Below are 19,154 nucleotides of genomic sequence, written 5' to 3' on the forward strand. Positions count from 1 at the left end.
GGATACGCATGGAGCCTCCATCACCCCCTGTCTCTTTTACGCACCGAGTCCGATAATGCGCGCAGGTACAGGGACCCTAATCGCCACATTTCCAGCCGCTACACTGAACAATTAATCTCCTCTTATGGACTAATATGAAAGAAGTGGATGCAGAGGTCTGAGACAGCCAAGAAAGGAGGCATATTTCGTGTGGATCATTCTTGTTTTCCATCACCGAGCGTCAGCATGGATGTCTTAGCGAACCACAGTATCTTTCAGGAACTTCAGCTCGTTCACGACACCGGCTACTTCTCTGCCATGCCGTCGCTGGAGGAAAACTGGCAGCAGGTATGTCTCAACTTTCGATCCTACCTGGTGTGTAGCTTACATCATCTTCGTTACACAGCTTTAACCACACAGTCAGCTTGCTCGATTGGGTTCACATGCGCTCGAGATGCAGGCGTCAACTTTTCCCCAAAGCGTGGATGTGTGTAGTTCAGGGAGAAATGAGGAGATTAAATGCTTTCCATCACTCATATATCAGACAATTTTTTTCCCAGAGATGGCAAAGTGGATTAGATGCGAACGCACGCCGGCGCGTAATAAAGCTGTCAACTGCGATTTGGAAAAGATGAAGATCCGAATCCCATAATAGGGACTGAATTGGTCGTGAATAATACATCTGCATCCCTCTGATTACTGAGTTTTGAACCCCCTGCATGGAGAGAAGTCCCCTCACTTATTCATAATGCATACCCTAACATGTCTGGCTTTGTACCATCTCTAAATGCAGTGGCGGATAAATGTGTGAAGGCAGCGCAGGAAAAGAAGAACTGTCCCCTGCATCTTGCACATTTTCACCCCCCTCACGCTTCCTCTATCCAAGTTCAATCAGTGGATGGATAAGCACGGGGATCCACGCGGCCACATGGTGATGGGGAGACGCACCGGCACTTTACACGACCATTATATCCCACACACTCTATCCCACCTCTATTTTAGTTTTTTGCAGCCAAAAATTCCATAATGGAAAGGGTGTTATTATACATATATTTATATACATATTTGTGTGTGTGTGTGTGTGTGTGTGTGTGTGTGTGTGTGTGTTTGACAATTTAACTGTTAACATTTGTACAGATACTTAGAAATACCGTCATTTTCTACTGCAAAATTGCTTAAAATGTGTCCTTTTTAAAAAATGAATCTGTGTTTCTCAGCTTGAGCATTATCTTATGCTAAACCACCCTTCGTTTTCCATTATCTAAGTCAAAATAAGGGCCAAGCAGCCGTCTGTCCACCTGCATTACTGCTGCTGCTGCTGCTGCTGCTGCTGCTGGTGATGATGCTTTCCATGCTGCACTTGACTGACCGAGCAAAAAAAATAAATAAAAAATCATTGCATTGAAATTTGATGCCGGTATTGTTCATGCAATAGGAGCTTCGGCTTTCCCCCACTTCTCTGCTCCATGCGTATAGGGAGGTGGAGAGGAGGGAGGGGGAGTGATGGGGGGAGAGGGAGAAGAAGGAGAGAGAGAGAAACCGGTGCGTGACCGCGAATCCATTCGTTGTGGCCAAGCAGCCTAATTGGCATCCTACTGTTAGCCACCGACGCATCTTTTAACAAGTCTCCATCTCCCAGCTTCACTGTCAGTGGATTTTAAATGGCATGGGCCTGCGTGTACCATATGCAGTGAATAGTTTTTCCCTGTTTCTCACCCACAGCCTGCATATCAAAATCGATACCTAATGCAAATGGAAGAGAGACAGCTGTGTGTAGGCAAAATGGATAAAAGCTCTTATCGGTGGAGACTGTAAATGTCTGCAGGTTTTTCACCCTGGGACAACGTCCATTTTGGAATTAAAGAAAATCATCTAGTTTAACAGTCAATGTCTGTCAAATGTAGAGAATGTACTTTCTTTCTTTTTTCTTCTTTTTTGTAACCAAGCTGATTTCTGCTCTCACTTAGCAGCTGCAAATTGTATTCTGTTTTTTTTTTTTATCGTTTTATCTTTTTTATTATTTTTACATGTGAGATATCTGATTTCAGAGATAACATCTTCTATTGAACCCAGCTTCAGTATGACTGGCATAAACTGATATACTTCTCAAAAATGAAATGTCACAGTTTTTTTTTTTTCTGACAGCATCTATAGATCTGCATCACCTGCAGATTTCATTACATTTTGATAGCAAAAGGACCATAATTAAAGAAAACACAAAAAATGGGGCAAATGTATCATTCTTAGAGTTTAAAAACACCTCTCCAATTCGCAGGCTTTTACTCAAAGCATTGTCTTGCATCCCATAACACATCATTGCAGTGAATATCAAAGTTTTTGGATATTATTTGGGATAAGAAGATTGCATTGTGTCCTTGTGAGCACAAGGATTAAGACTTGCCCCACACTTTGAAACCCCCCCCCCTCTCCCCACACAGCACAGAGACGTTCTTGGCAAAGCAATCCTTGCGTTCATTGTAACAACATGAAGATGCCACCGAGCCCTCCTGAATACATGAATTATGAGTTGTGGCTCGCCTTAAAAGCTCTGCCTCCAGCCGACACCCGCGGTTTGAGCAATCCCCTCTGTTTTCCAGGCACAATTTAGAATTTGATGCTTTTATGGGGTCTGATGGTGAGATAGGAGGCTGTTGTTGTCGGAACCCTAAATGGCTCCCTGAGATGCGATGGCAAGAATGATGACTGTGTCCCCTGTTGGTGTCTGTGAGGCACGATTCAGGCGGTTATGGGGGGAGGGGGAACAGAAACAGAGAAAAGTGTTTTGGAGGTCTGCAGATGGTACATTTGAGGCTGCTATTTGCTCCATTATTGAACTAAATAGTGCCAAACTGAACTGTTCTGTCTCGCTTCCAAATCCCAGTACAGTTGGTTGTGTATAGTTGGAACAAACAGCAGGGCGGAGATGGATTTGGAACAAGCATAGCTGGTCATAACTAACTTATTATAGTGGAACCCAGTTTCCCTCAAAGCAAAGTGTACATGTGTCATCTTGCATCTTTATACCAACCGAAATCGCTGTTTATCTTGGCTGCAATTTCCAGTGCTTGTTATGCTCTTTTGTAAACCGGCATTCGCTGTAATAAAGCCTCATTTGGCTTTACTGTCAAGCATTTATCAGCATCCTCTGAGCATTCAGATGCTAAAATATGAAAGACAAAACATCTGGCTTGAATGTCAGGCTGATATGATAGATCTTTCAACCGCCTTCAGGCTCCGCTGATGACGTGTCCTCATACACAGCACTTGACCCTGATGGATAGGAGGTAACAGGACACCACAAATGGCTGTCTGTCATTGACCTCAGGACATACTCCATACCCTCCAACACATAGATTATCATTTAGGGGCTTAACACACACACACACACACACACACACACACACACACAGGTAGACTGAGTGCCTGATGCCTATCCAAGCAAAATGTCTGTATGATGCTGCACGGTGCCTTATGGGCTTCTATATGTGGATGTGGACAGATCGCACATGGCTTCCGTGTTTCTAAATGTGGAAGGAGCAGCAACCTCCATATGCAAGCCTGCATGCTCAGATGCATCCACTTACAGCCACTTCTTGCTCGCCACTCGTTAACACGCACATTTCCCAGGCAGCAGCAGCCCCACCGTCTGGGGTTGGGGTGGGGGGGACAAACGTAGAGGTGGAGGAAGTTGCAGAGCATGCAGATTCTCCTCTCTGCAGGGTTCCGCATTTCACAGTCCGGTGGGCGGCCCCCCCCCCCCAGGAGCGATGAACACACTCGGAATAGACAGTCAGAGAAGAAGACAGATGGAGTTTTTTAGTATTTTTGTCTGAGGCCTTCAAGGGACCAGTCGCTCCTAAAGCTGTGGTCAGGGTCCGACCCCGCCCTCGGCCCCTAGAGAGATCCCAATAAGGATAACAACCAACAATAGAGCAAGACAAAAGATAGAGCAGAAAATCTGCAGCAAAATTGTTAACAGCCATATGCATCCATACGCTGCCGCGTGCATGTCTGCGTACGTGCACGCCGGTGCGTCTGTGTCTCAGTATGTTATGTAATCCTCAGTAGGCCACAGCTGCTTTCTCTCACACAGCAGGCATACTGGGGAGCGCAGACAACTGGCCCCCTCCTTTCTGTCGCCGTCTTCTTCCATCCCACTGCTCAGTTCTGCTATAACGCAGCGTATGCCAGGTAACAATGTTCCCCAAGACACTCTTCTTCGCTTTAGAGAGTACCAGCAATAAGAACGTATGAGTTTAGATGTCTGAATCGGGTATTTCCTGTCCAGCTATAAGAAGCTAAAATAACCAGGTAAAAACACACCCCGTCTCTTCTCTGTGACCTTTTACTCGATGCTATTTGATATAATTACATGCAAATTAAAATTAAATCAATCCTGTAACCGCCGCAGTTCAGTATTCTGTGAGCAGGAGGAGGAAGGACAAACTGGGACTTAATCTTATTTGTCTCAAAAGAGCTCCTGGTGGTGTCTTCGTTCCGCGCCTGTGGCTTTATTAAAATGTCACATCAACTGTAAGTATGAAATGTGGAATTCCCTGAAATCAAGTTTGGACGCTCTCCAATGTAAAAATGTAGTTCATTCTCTTTTAGTCTAACTGAGTTTGAACAAAGCCAGTCAAAATGTGATGGAAGGGAGGCCAGTAGCATTGCAGTATCACCCCAAACGGGACGGTACAGTCATTCCTAAGAGTTTGTGTTATTCCTACAATAATACACCAGTCCTTTACAGCTGCAGTTAATTCCCAGACATCCTCAAAGTATTCTGAACGAGCCCGTGCGACCTCGTGACACTCGGATGTCGAATATGGAATTGATTTCTTGCAGCTTTGTTGTGCTCACCATTTAACCCCATAGCAGTCAGAAGATCTTGAAGATGCATGCCACGGAGAATCTATTTGACATGGCCTAGCCACTGATGACGAGGCATTAAAGGAAGCCTTTGTGCACCATGCAGCATCTCCCCTGTACGCTTTTGAGTGTCTTCAGCCACAAGGTTATCACTCAATACATCGATTTGAAGAAAAGATGCATGTTTTTTTTTTTTTGTACTGAAAGAGCTATGAGTTCATCTAATTAGTATAAACAGATAAATGAGCTGTAACAGCAAAAAACCCAATTTGGCTTCTGAGCAGCAGCAGCAGCAGCAGCAGTTATGTTAACAAGACAGGGATATGCTTTTTTCTAGGAGCTGGAGACACTTTAGCTTTTGCATGTATTTAGTTTGCCATTTTACCCTAAGTTTAAACTCCAGACATAAGAACACCCTTGTCCTTATTTATCTGTGCTGCATGCATTGCATCCGCACTGGTTGGAGTAGCCAATGTGCTGTACATGCATGCTCAGATTTCCATTACTTGTTGGATGTGTTTTCTGTGCATGCACACACACCACCACGTGCGAGTGCACAGGTTTGTGTGTCTGTGTATGCTGTGTAATGAGATGTGCGAGCGACCCCCTGACCCAGTAACATCCATTCTGCCATAAGAGCGCTTACTGAACTCTGCCACCTCTGTCTCATCACTCAGGCAGCTGAGAGGCGATTGCCAGTGATAGGTGCCTTCTACTGCTTTATGGGCGTTGATGAAAAGGTTGGAAGCGCTGATGAAAGAGAGGACGCGGAGGACGCATTCATTTGTCTGATGCTCTGGTGACTGGCTTGTCAGAGAGAGAGAGGGAGGGAGAGGTGGTGTAGGAAAAAAAAAAAAAAAGGCAGCAAGGGAAAGATGAGGAGGGGGGGAGAGAGAGAGAGAGAGAGCGGGAGCGTTGTGAACAAGCACATCTTTATGTATGGCTTCCGTCTGCAAAACGCTCTGCCACCCCAGGTTTGATTAACACTGAGAAGAGGAGCCAGTCATTTTTTTCGCCTTACACCGGCACACATGGCCTGGCAATGACTTTCACATCATTTGAGGCGAAATCGGGAAGCCGTTACAGCACCTTACAGTGATCCGACATGCTTCGCTGCTGCCATCCGGCTTGGCAACCGCAGGGAGAAAAGAGAAAGGAAGAGAAGGAAGAGTCACAGGCACTCGTTTTATGCTTTGGATTTACCACCAACTCTCTCTCTCTCTCTCTTTATCTCATGTCTCTCTTTCTCGTCTTTCTTTCTCAAACTCTGAGGAGACAAAGTCACAGCTGCCTTGTTTGATTTGCCCTGCTCTAACCCCCATTTAAAGTCAGTCTTTCTGCTAAAAGTTGAACTCAGGAGAGTTATGCAATCAACATTTGGCCCAATGCGGAATAAAGGCGTGTGTCACAATGCAGATGCTGGTGGAATTGTTGCATTGAAAGAGTATTTGCATCTGTCACAACAGGCGAGAAGAAGCGTGCTAATATCAGCTGTGCATGTGTCAGTGGACAGGGGTGAGACTGTGCCAAACTAACACCTGTTTGGCTTTTCATCATGCAAATAATAAAAGGAACAGTTCGTTATTATTCCCTTCCTCGCTAAGAGCCTGGAAGCAGTGGGAAACGGCCTGGTTCTGCCAAAAGTTAACATATCCTATATAGCAGCACCTATAAAACTCACTTATTAACATGTTTTATGTTTATTTAATTCTATAATTTTACTGGGGATTAAGTGCAATTTCTTGGCTGCTTTTGGTGTGCTGCTAAGAAACAGTATTAACCTACCAATTTAAACTACTTGCTGTCATCAGCTATGTATATTTGTGGATGTGTAAGTTTCTGTTATGAGAACATGTGTTGGGATTTTTTTACTGCTAGCTGGGCCTGGAGTGCCAGTACAGTAACTGACTATGTTTTTTATGAGCTTTATCAAAGAGCGCCAGCTGCTGATGCTAGATGAATCGTTGTCGTTGCTGATGTTGCCATGGAGCTGTTGGCACGTTTGACATTGCTTGTTGTAATGGTCGAATGTCATCAGAGTGACGCTTCAGTGATATGTCGTTTAAATGACGTGAAATAATTGCCATGAATCACTGCCTTAAGGATCTAAAGGCTTCAAGTGATAGTCTGTTGCCGTGGTTACTTCCTAATTATTTCCTACTTGGACCGCAGTGTGTTTTTTAATCTTCCAGCATGTTCGCATCTATGAAAATCTATTGGCTTTGATTATGGCCACACATTTGCACCATGTCCAGGCATTTTTATAGCCATCACTGGCTGTGACATACCAAGCGTTACATCCCATCTTACTGCCTACCTGTTGCTAGGCAGCCTTGGCAAGCAGGAAGGCCAGCTTTGGCCTATTTGTTTGTTTAGCTGTCATTCTGGGAGGCTAATCCCACCCGAGGGACTCGTAGCCATCCAGAAACCAGAGCTCCAGCCATGTGGACCATCTCTCTCCAAAGATTGAGCGAGAGAAAGGGGGGGAGAAAGAGATGGAAGGTGGAAAGAGACAAGGGCAATTTGCCCTGAGTAAACACCGCTGCTTGTTGTTGTCATCTGAAGCCGGTCATCAATCACGGCCCTAAGCTCTTGGTGGTAACAGCCGCAAGGACGCGCCGCGCTCTGAAACCGGTCAGATAGTTTATAAAGCGAGACAGTCATTGGTGAAGATTGCAGCAGGGTTGCCAATGCAGGCCTTGTTGACTTTTTTTTTTAGTAGGAGCGTGTGCTTTTGTAAAAGTCTTTTCAAATCATGTTATCTTGGCTCTAAGGTATCACAGAGTCCGGCAAAGAACAATGCCAGTTGTCGGCTCTGAGAAGAGGTGTGACTTTTAGCTGTATTATGTAAGCAACACCAAGTATCTATGCAGTCGCGTGTGTGCGCGCTTTGCATGCCAGACTCAGCACTCAGCTGCAGTTGTCCAACATGCAAAGCCAGTGGAGTTTTTTTCCACCTGCTATGGCTCGCTGCTCCAAAGCTGTCTGCCTGGTTAGCCAGTGTGTCAGGACCTTTTTCCTCCTTCAGTATCTCTGTCCTTCCATCCATCTATCTGATCTCCAAAGATTCCTCATCCTTCTTTTCTTCTTTCATCACTATTTCCTTCATTCACTCTGAGTTCTTTTCTCCATTTTATTTTATTTTTTTTTTAAATCTTTTAAAGAAGCTTTATTTTGATCTCATGTATTTGAAACCCGGGGTGAGGACTCAGATGGGTGCTCGGAGACAGATAAAGGATGTTTTCCATTGTCAGCAGCGGATGCTAAATTCACTGGGAGATTAAACTGGGTCCCTAATTACCCTAAAGACACTGGTATCTCCAGCCAACTGGGTACATCATGTAGTTTCAGTCATTCCAAACCACTGCGGGGCTGAGTTGTCTGAATAAGATACAACTTTTATCCTTAAAAACCAGGCAAATGCAGCTTGGGATTAGCCTATATGTCAAAGCCTAAAAGCACACATTTTCACTAAGAGAAATATTATTTTGACAGGCAGCCTTGGAACAAAAAGGCTGTAAAGTAGAAAAGTAGCCGCAGTAGACAGTCAGAGAGGGTGATTGTGCACCCTGCTTAACTCTTCGAACGGCCTGGGAAGTGCCCTTCTGTGATTTAATGAGACCTGTGGGAAGAGCCATTCATCAGTGTGACACCGTACCTCTGTTATCCATTGTTCTGTTCTGGTATGTGAGGAGAGCAGTGTGTGTTTTAGCCTTAATGATGGGCTGGCAACCCTTTGATTAGATGAATCTCCTGGTGCTAATTAAGATTTGGGCTGCCAAAAGACATCTGTGTTTATGCCGTCCTCCCTCTATGTCTCCCTTTATGTACAGTACTTGGCGTTTGAGTGTGTGTGAGCAGTTCACAGGATGTGTTTTACAGTGTTGGGGATTTTCTAAACTGGGGTGTTTTGGTGGAGTCTTGTGGGCTGACATAAGTGCAGGGCCTTGGGCAAACACAGTGTGCAATTTCAAAGATTTTGGAGGCAAGAAGTGTTTTTTTTGTTCTTGAAAAGAGGATTTTCTGGAGGTAAATGGTGTTAATCTGTGCATACAATCTCCTTATCAAGACCCTTTTCTAGTTATTCATAAGAAATTAGAAGATAAAACAAGTGCACACGTTGTCAGGAAAGTACAAATATTGATCAATAAATCAAGCATGTGTTAAAATTGTAAGAAATAGTGGTTGTGTTGTTAAAAAAAAGGGAAAATGGCAGGTTGCTATCACTAAAATCAATTCAATTTAAACTTGATTCTTAGAAGATATCTGAAACAAGATTTGCATCGGAGATGAGTCATATTCTGACTAAAATATCAGACTGTGTACCTGTGTGTCATTCTTCAGACTTACAACCAATGTGCTCACCTAAATGAGTGAGTATGTGGCTGCACCATCTGAAAGTGGAGTCCTAGCTTGCAATAAATTATATTATTCAACGCTAAATCAATCAAAAACAAACCATCCATATGGGGATCTGTGATTTCAAAACATTTAAGAACCCCTGCTGTAGATGTTTTTCCTGTCTTTTAACTAAACTGATGGTGTCGCATAAATGTTTCACTACCCAATTCTCCCTTGCGTATTTTCAGTGGAGAGAATTTGATAACTTATGCTAACAAGAACGAAGGCATACCCCCCCACCAGCTCTTCCTCAAATCACTCCCCACTCGTCTCTGCAAGCGTTTGTGTGGCCAGACAGCACATTCTCCCGCTCTCCAGTATACTGCTATGTGTAATACCATATTTTGCCCCAGATATTGTTTCATTGTAAAATGATGCCAATTAGTAAAGCCAGTCGCCGGTGGCCGTGGTCTGGCTCCTTCGTCGTTCCGGCGAAGAGAGTTATTTGGGTCGGCAGCTATTTTCAGCCCGTGATGTTGCCAGGAATACTTCAGGGAGCAGCCAAGCCACTGTTTTATAAGAGAGCACATCAATAATTTTCACTGGTGTACAGTATATGTGTATGTGTGTGTGTGTGTGTGTGTGTGTGTGTGTGTGTGTAAGCGAGACAGCGACAGAGAGAGCTTCACAGACAGAGTTCATTGGGTTTATACTGTATGTGTGTGTTTATACCTGTGTGTGCATCACAAAGTAAAGTGGCTGTTTTCTCTCTAGAATATTCAGCGGAGCAACTGGTGTGTATACTGTATGTGTCCCATGCACACACGCACACACGCACACACACACACACACACACACACACACGCACACGTTCTCATGTTGCACATGTTTCAATGTAACTATCACAACCTCCTATTAATTCCAAACACATTCCTTTGCCAGCCTTTAAACTCTAACCCCAAACCAGTGCAGCTCTTATTCTGGGCTTTTACCCTTTGCCCTGTAATCACACGCTTTCTCAAACTGAATGCTCTACTTGTGGCACAGCAGCCCAAGCACACACACCGACACACATAGAGCTAAAGGCCAAAGAGTCAATGAGATCCTAACGCCTTTCTTAGTGCATCTAACTGCTCCCTTTCCCTCTCCGCTGAGCCGCCGTGCATTGTCAGGATGAAATTGGGTTGAAAAGTCCTCGCACCCCGCTTGCGCTTACCACTGAAAAGCCAGCCGCTCGGCACAGAGGGGTGAACAGGTTCAGCCTGCCGCGCTGCCTCCGCCCATCCTCGTCCAACCTAAACTCACATACGCTCTCTCGCTCTCTCTCTCTCTCTCTCTCTCCCCTATCTCTTGGAGGAGAGCCCACACAGCACTAGCTGTGGCGAGGAGACGTCTTTCAATATTTTAAGCGGCTTGGGCTAATCTTTGTCACTCAGGTTTGTTTTGAAAGCACTGACGTGGGAATAAAGACGAAACGACAGAGCCCCACCTCCTGTTTGCACGCTCTCGGATACACATAAAGTCCCCGGGACGTGCACGCTCTTGCGTAACTTCACAGATTCCCCGCAAAAACACGAGCTCCGGCACGCCTGCGACCCTGATCTAATCCACCTTGGCCTCACGAGACTGTGCCACTGACCTGCTTCGACCTGCTTGTTTTTCGTGCCACTTGCTCGCACCACTCGCCACCCCTTTTTTGCTTCTTAGCTAACCCTAAGGGTTGGTGCTGTAATGAGTGAAAAAGCCTGAAACTGAGGCCCTTACAGACGAGCTAAGTGTTACACAACACGTGCACGGCGAAACCCGGGGAAACACAAGACCAGGCGGCATGCAAGAAACAGAGGTTGCTTTCTTTGCAGCTGTAGAGGAGCATGTAAGAATGAACCATTTGGGCTCTTATCAGTGCGGGCACGGCGCCACAGTTGCACTTCACGGTTTGTGGACGTGATTGGGATACCGAGCGGCCCTTTCTGTCTGGCACTGTATGAGGAGGAAGCTGAGTTTTTCCGCTTCACTGTTCCCTTTATTTCTCCCCTCTCTCCTCTCCCCCTCTGTCATTTTCGGGCCCTCCTCCCCTCTCTCCCTCTTTCTCTTTCGCTGCTCGCCACTCTTTTGTTTCTCAGTGCCTTTTCCAGCCAAGGCCCCCATTCTCTTACCCCGTCATTGTGTGCGGTAATGAAGATTAGCCAGCCTGCCGCACACAATGGGGTCCCCACATCCGGAGCACAGACTCCCCAAATCCTGCTGCAAGCTGCTAACGCCGGTGTAAAACCACTGTTGTCGCCGACCCCCTGTATCCACACATACATATTCTGGTTCATTCACACACACACGAGTGCACACAATGTGTCCGATAAACAACACTCTTGCCGCGTTGAAGGCAAAATGGCTGAAATGTCTCCTGATTAGATTAGGATGGTTTTGACAGCTGAGAGGGAGCGCTTGGCGACTCATATGCCGATAAACAGCAGCTCACCCAAATCCAGTTAAAGAGAGACAGAGTTCCCCTCCCCAGCGAGTGCAACACGGCTCCACTCGTTGGGATTATACCCCAACCCTCCCTCCCTCCTCCCCCCAAACCCTCTCCCACCCCATCCTCCATGCCTTGCTATTCTCCTCCGTGCTCCAATCTCACCCTCCTCTCCATCGTTCATCTTCTTCGGTCTCAAGATGCTTCTTCTCTCCTCTTCTGTTCTCTCCTCTATCCTATTTCACCCTCACCTCTGTGATCCTCGACTTAATACCAGAACAAAGACACTTTCCACACTGTGTCACAAGCTTTTGATATGGAGCAGCAGAGGTCTTTATACGCAGTGCTCTTGTTGTATCCTGGGCCTAAGACCTCTTAATGATGTCTGTATCACGCTTAAGGTCGGCAGATCTTCACCACTTCAATCTGTTTACTTGTCAGGCTACTTTCAGCATTTAGAGGATATATGTGTAGCTTTGTCTGTGTGAAAAGATGGATTATTCAAATGTGACAGCAGTTTGTTTTATTTATTTTTTTATTGCAGTGCAAAAAATACTGAAGGACAGAAAAGCAGCACTGATTTGGGAAGCTAGAACCAGTGAATTTGTGCATTTTGGTCCATCATTTGATTGGTTTGATGATTGTTTAAAATAAATCCAAGTTAACCAGTTGTCAGCGAAATGTCGACGTTCAGATTCACTTTCTTTTAGCACTTTAAGGACCGAGTGTGTCAGTTGGTTTACTTGAACAACATTTCTTTAAATGTCATTTTGCAGAGAGGTTCTTCATATTTGGCGTCCATGTTGTGTAATGGGAGGACAGAGTGGAGGTCCCTTGGGTCGGGGATGATGCGGATGTGTGGTTTCTTTTGGGTCTGCTCAGAAACAGGATTGGGAAATGTCTTTCTGCTCCATTAAGCAGGGGTCACAGGTTTTTTGCTCTCTGAGTGCTCCATCAGTGTGGCTTTCCTGCCAGATGAAAGGTGCTTTGAAGATCCTCCATCACACCCAAACACACACACACACACACACACACACACACACACACACGTCGCGTAAACCGACTCTAACTGAGGGCTTAGTGGGGGAGATGTCTTACCTCAAAACTGATCCTCATGCTATTCCGCAAAGAGGAAACAATCACGGGTTCAATTCCCGTGTCCAAGAGCAATACGCCAACGACTGAACCTTGAATTACAGTGTCAGCTTAGGTGCGCAAAATGTAAATCTAAGCGTTTAGTCCAACAAAACAAAATTGAATTTGCTGCCTGAAAACCGTTTCAAGAGTCTATTAGCGCATCCATCTGAACAAAAATTGACTGTGTGCAAAGGAGGTGTCAGGTTTACAACCACATGTGCATTATTCCCTCAAACTCCGTCAGCAAATTGTGATTTAACAACTGGCAGTGTCTGTTATCAGCCCGAAGCCTGCACTGTGTAAAACCGCCTCGAGGTGCTGCGTTGCCAGCCTTTGACGGAGAGGCTGACGGCGGCCCTGATTATTACTGTGAGGCTAATGTCGTCTGATAAGGCCGTGTGTGTAATTAAGCTGTTTCCGTGGCGTGTTATCTGAAGCTAGGTGAGGCTTGGCTGCCTGGAGAGCTGTTAGTTAGCGAGGAGGGATAACTCCTGTTTCCTGTCTGTGGCTTTTCAAGCTTCATATCTTTCCCTCTTCTTTCTTTTTCCCCTCTAATCAGCGTTTTTTTTTTTTTTTTTTTTTTTTGCTTATGCACCTGCAGCACTCACCCTTTGCACTCTCTGCAAACTTTCCTCCCCTAATCTGTAACGCAATTCTTTGCGAAGCTTCGAATACAGGCCCGTTTCTTCATCTTTCACCTGTCTGCCTCTTCCTTCTTCTCTCGGGGAAGGCAGATAAATTAGCTCTGTCTCTCCCCTCTAGCTCTTTCTCTTTGTGTCTCTGCTCCCTCTGTCTCTCCTTTGTTTCGTTGCCACGGAGCCCTGTCGGGGCACCAGGAGCTCTAAGATCCCTCCGGCCAAACACTGCACCCCCCTGCTGCTCTCTCCGTTGAGAATAACAGGGTGAAGCGAAGGCGCTCGGCTATTCAGATCAGCGTCGAGGAAAATCTCTCCACCCGCTCCCCCGCCCCTTCCCCTCCTCCTGGCCCCTGTAGGCCGGGTCCCCCCCCCCCCAGCTCAACTGGGATCCACCGATGACGCCATGCTGCTCTCGAAGGAGTCTGAAATCTGGGGGCCGGAGCTCTTAGTGAGTGCACGGGAAGGAGCAGCTTAGAGGGGAGGGGGTGCTTTTCTGAGATTTTGTGTGTGTGTACGGGTCGGTGGGGGGGGGTGTGCTGTGTGAGTATTGCTCAGTGAAGCTATAGATTACCGTCCCTGTCAGCTGCGACGGCCACCGCTGATGAGCTCCTGCGCGGTATCATTTCGTATCGATTAGGCACTGCGACGCAAACACACAAAGGCTGTTGGCGAGATGGCCAGTGCCTAGGGCTACTGGTCATTTAGCTGTCACCTCAAAGTGATGGCTTGGCCTGGCTCACCAGATCAATGGGAGACATAGGCCCTATAACACACTATGGCAGGATAAGACACACACATGTGCATTGACACACTCACGTATACACACTCCGTGAAACACTGCTCTCTGAATTAAGTGCCTGCCCCAAACTTTTCCTTCGATAAAAGTGCCAAGGGTGGTTCTGAATTACAAACAGCAATAACAAAGATGGCTGTAAACAAAGTCTGTAAAGTTATACAGTGAGTAATAAAAATGAAATCAAAAGAATGAGGGAAAAAAAGGATAAGACCATTTGCTTACCTGCAGGCCAGGTTTTCCTATTGCTGTGATAGTTGTGCAGCCTTTCTTGAAGGGTGAAACTGATTCATTTCTCAGAAGGTTTTCAATCAGAGCAGTGGTTTCATTGCACGTACACCCTGTGAATCAAACCAAGGCCCTCTTATATTCTGTGGCCAGTGACATTGTGCAATTTCAACAAAAGCACGCAGCAAGCAACAGGCTTGTTGAGTCAGTCAAATGTGAAACAACAAAAAGAAGAGAAGCTGAGCTGTGGAGAAGCCAGCGTTAATTCATCCATGGCGTGAACGTTACTCACTTTAAAAATGAATACTCAAAACCCCTCCTAGATATAAACGTGGCCCAACCAAGTAATGAAAATGTAATGTTGACGTTGAAAAAGGAATCTTTTTCCAATTTGTGGAAAATGACGACAATCAAAAGCCAATTCTGCGCAAAAAAAAAAGAAATGTTTTTTCAGTGATGAATGCAGCAAATGTTGACACCACAAATGGATTCAGCCCCATCGCAACCAAATACAATATTCAGAAGCCACAAATGTATAAAAAGAAACCTAAGAATACCTATGTTTATTCACTTCATGGCAGAGATTCAAAAGTGAAAAAGACTCTCACGCCTGCAAAGGAAATGTAAAGCTGGAAGCCAGCAGCCGGTTAGCTTAGCTTAGCATAAAGAGTGGAAACGGAGGAACACCTAGCCTGGCTTCAAAGCATTGTGAAATTCTACATAATCATGAATGATACAGGCGTGCAAGGAAGATGCTGCAGGGAATCATGGGTCATCTTTAAAAAGATGTGACAGCAACCCCCTCCCCAAACCCATTGCATTTAACAATAGTGCTGCATCACCCCCTCCAGCTCAGGGCCCCCGTATAGTCCTGCCCTTTTCAACCCTGATAGCATCAGCACTGGATATTATTCATAGCACCTTGTCTCTATCACGGCATCTGTAAAAACTAAACATGATTATCCTAAAATTAATGAGCCGTATCCACCCCATTACATTTATCTGTTTAGTGGTGTTTTGGGCCTTCCTTTAGGCCATTATGCATGCTCTTCTGTTCATATTTATAACCCAGGCTTTTTATTAGCGACCTAGCGGGGTGCTAACAGTTGGGAGGCAGCCTGCGCTTTGATGGTGATGGCAGGCGGCTCGGCGCAGGCCAAATGTGAAGGGAGGAGAGAGAGGATCAGCTGCCAGGCCAAGGGCCCCGTGGAAGAGGGAAGGGAGGAGAGGGTGAGACAGAGGAGAGAGACACTTTTTATAACTTAAAAGCCAGAGAAGAAGGAGAAGTAGAAGTTAGTGAATCAGGACTGGTTCACAGCTTTCAGCCTGCTTCACTCTGCGAGGAGCATGTCTTGTGATTTACATTTCTCACACCTGCTGTATTTTAAGATTCACTAACCTGAGGTGTGTTCTGCATGTGTGATTCAGTATGTGTTAGTGTGTGTGTGTGTGTGTGTGTGTGTGTGTGTCACGCACATGCACAGCAAAACAAATGAAGTGCAGTTGTCTATGGGTCAATTTTTTCTTTTTTATTGGCTTTTTGTTTTAGCATTTTGAGCTCGAATATGTATGGATTTTTGTGTGGGATGTCAAGAGGACAAGATGAAGGTGAGTTGAACTAAAACTGAGCAGTGTGACCTGACCCTAACCCCAAACCCTAACTGCATATTATTCCTATTTGAGTAAATACACTTCTGTGGGCTGCTGAGTCTTGTTGTTTCCACAAATAGGACATATGTTTATTTATGAGTAGGAGGATGAACAGCATGTCGAGAAGAGTCCTGGGCCCATGCACGTTTTGCACTCACCACTGCTGAACTGTGCACTTTCTAAATGTTTAAATGACAAACGGAAGATAAAGCAGACCACAGAATGACCATGCTTGCTTACCAACTTTTTCCCCTTGTTGTAGAGCTACTTGTAGAGCTATTTCCATTGTCCCAATAAAGGCGCAGCTATCCAGTTCATCCATATAAACTGTCCATTCAAAATACGACTCAAAAAGCATGTACATGTATTTTCTTTTACGCTCTTGAAGGCTGAAGCCACAGCTGAACATCGTCACGGTAATTAGCTGTGCAATTAAGTGCAGCTGTGCTCGACTCATCAACCCTTCTTGGAAATGACATTGGTTACGGCAAGAAAACTAGAAGAAACGCAAATGCAAGTTAAGAATTTAGTCAACTATTTATTTATTTTTTTATATTTCATTTCTTGTGTTGTCCTGGGGTCAAATTTGACCCATTTCCAAGTTTTTTTTTTAATATCAGAAATATGGGAGGTCGGAAAATAAGCATTGAAAATGTCAAACAAGGCGACAAAACGTTGGGGGAGAAAAAAGCGTAAAAAATATTGGAAAAAGTGACAAAAACTACGAAAAAAACCCTTCAAAAACACCGGAAGTAAGCGTCAAAAACTTTGGAAAAAGTGGCTGAAACGTTGAAAAAGTGACAAAACGTCAACAAAAGGGACAAAGACATTGGAAAAAAAAAAGGAACAAATGTATTTCTTTTTTGAAAATGGCAACAAAACATTGAGATAGGGACAACAAAAGTGGGTTTTTTTCATGGTCGCGGGAAAGACAACACAAGGGTTAAGGAAAATTGTCAACGTTTATTTGTTTTTTTTGTGGAATTTTGGTCAAACAAATCAAGCAAGTCGAAGATCATTACTAGCGACAATACATTTTGATGCAGGAAAGGTAAAAGATACAGCACAGCTGGCAGGGTCACACTAATCTTATGACTCACTGCTTGAACTTCAATCACTGTCAACTTTGCCCTTTTGTTAGTTGTAGCCTTTCCACTGCTCAGCCAGGTTAGATGAGACATTACCTGACACAACCTGAAAGTGGCTCGTGATGAAATAGGTTCTTATACAAATATTGTTGGTCCCAATTTAACCCACACCACCCCAGCGATTTTTCTCCGGTTTGGAGGTGGAGGTGGAGGTGGGGCTGCTGGAACAGCCATTGGATTGTCTCAGCTTATCCTGGCTCGCATGAAGGAATCATCCCCGAAAGCCTTTTAGGCACTGAACCCTGACTTTATGCAGAGCCAATTGATGTTGGCTCTTCAGATCGGCGTTTGTCCAAACAGAGCTGAAGCGGGCCACCAGCGCTCCTTTATCTTGGCTATTGGGCCATGCTTCTGGCTCTTGATTCCTTGCCTCTATACACACACAAGTTGCACAATCCACTTTAGGCCACGAGGACAGCAAATAGACGAGTTATGCATTTGCCTAAGTGTTCGTTTGCACAAACGCACACAAGAGCCGCTTAATTAAGCACAGTGTATGTATGCAAGTGTATGTTATGCTACTCGCACGTTGCACACACACACAAATTACAATAATTATACGCAGCCACATACACAACAAACACCCACACTGCTCCACGCTACACGCACAGGAACCGCTGATCAACTGCATGACCTTCTCCCTTACAATGTTAATGTCACCACCTGGGGGAGGAAGGTGATGGGAGGTAGTGGGGAGTGTGGTGTGGGAAGGTCCTTGATGGAGTGATGGGAGAAAAGAAGGGGAGGGGGGAAGACGGATGGAAAGAAAAAGCGGCACAATAATCCTGTCGTACCTGCCACCCCCTCACCTGCAGCTTCTTTCATCCCTCTTACCTTGTCAAACATCTCCTCTGTATGCACACAAATATACAGTACACACACTCATAAGAAACAGTATACACATACACACACACACACACACACACACACACACACACACTCTTCACCTTACACTGCGTCACAGCCGACAACCAAGCACATCCTTGCACTGCGGGTCGTAACCTAACATTCTGTGTGTGTGTGTGTGTGTGTGTGTGTGTGAGCGAGTGTGTGTGTAGCCTGTGGCTCGCCCGCTGATAGGATCCTGTTATGCCAAATGTCACACTTCCAAAAAGGATTCACCCCCCCCCACGGAGAAAATGAAGTCAACACCTTCCTTCGCTCTTTCTCCCTCTCCTCCTCTCCTGCCTCCTTCACCTTGTCCCTCCATCATTCTCCTCCTCCTCCTTCTTCTTCACCTTCCACTCAGCCCCCCTCTCACTTATCCGTTTCTATCCTCTTTTCCGCTTCCTTGAACTATCTCTACCACACACACACACACACACACACACACACACACACACTCAACGTGGTTTGCAGTCCTCAGCGTTTTGCTGAATAAAGTCCCCTTTTACCGGCTGGTTTTAGCGGATAATTAGCCCTCACCTTGGGAGAGAAGAAGACGACAATGAGAAAGGGAAAAAAAGAGAGAAAAGTGTGATTTTGGGGGAATCGATAGGGGGTGAGGCAGAATTAGAAAGGTGATGGCGAGAATGAGTGAGGAGGAAAGCGATGTGTGCGGATGGAGGGGTTGGAAGGTGGTGCTGGCCACGTTTTGTTGCCTGTACACCTTACGAGCCGGCACATGCCATTCCCTTCATCATGTCTCAATGCCTTCAATATTTAATTGTGCTCTGAAAGAAAGGATAAAGGGGGACGTCTCATTTAATCCACGATTCACTGGCCTCAGCCATCAAGGCAAGTGTAGGAAGGAGGCACGGCACATTATCTTCACTTCTAGCTGTAGATGTCTCAAGCAGCTTTTTAATTTGATGTCAGTATGCAAATAGTGCTAACAGTCAAGAAACAACTCCAAATCCCTTGTTGTTCCTGGAAGAAGACAACCTAGAGGAGACATTACA

At 45.4% G+C, this 19,154-nt stretch overlaps 1 protein-coding gene and 1 long non-coding RNA gene across 2 annotated transcripts in view; one reads left to right on the forward strand and one right to left on the reverse strand.

The window, feature by feature from the left end:
• LOC114550931 (Krueppel-like factor 7) overlaps positions 1–19,154 on the forward strand; it is a 34,858-nt gene continuing 15,704 nt past the window's right edge. The window contains exon 1 of the mRNA XM_028571924.1: positions 1–327. Coding sequence (XP_028427725.1) covers positions 148–327 — 180 coding nt within the window. The 5' untranslated portion in view covers positions 1–147. The remainder of the gene's footprint in view (positions 328–19,154) is intronic.
• On the reverse strand, positions 12,282–16,454 carry LOC114550932 (uncharacterized). Its single transcript, XR_003691791.1, has 3 exons — positions 16,346–16,454; positions 14,453–14,568; positions 12,282–12,627 (listed from the first exon to the last, which is right to left on the reverse strand). It is a non-coding gene; the product is annotated as an uncharacterized LOC114550932 (long non-coding RNA).

Source organism: Perca flavescens, chromosome 24 (assembly GCF_004354835.1).
Source record: "Perca flavescens isolate YP-PL-M2 chromosome 24, PFLA_1.0, whole genome shotgun sequence".
NCBI lineage: Eukaryota > Metazoa > Chordata > Actinopteri > Perciformes > Percidae > Perca > Perca flavescens.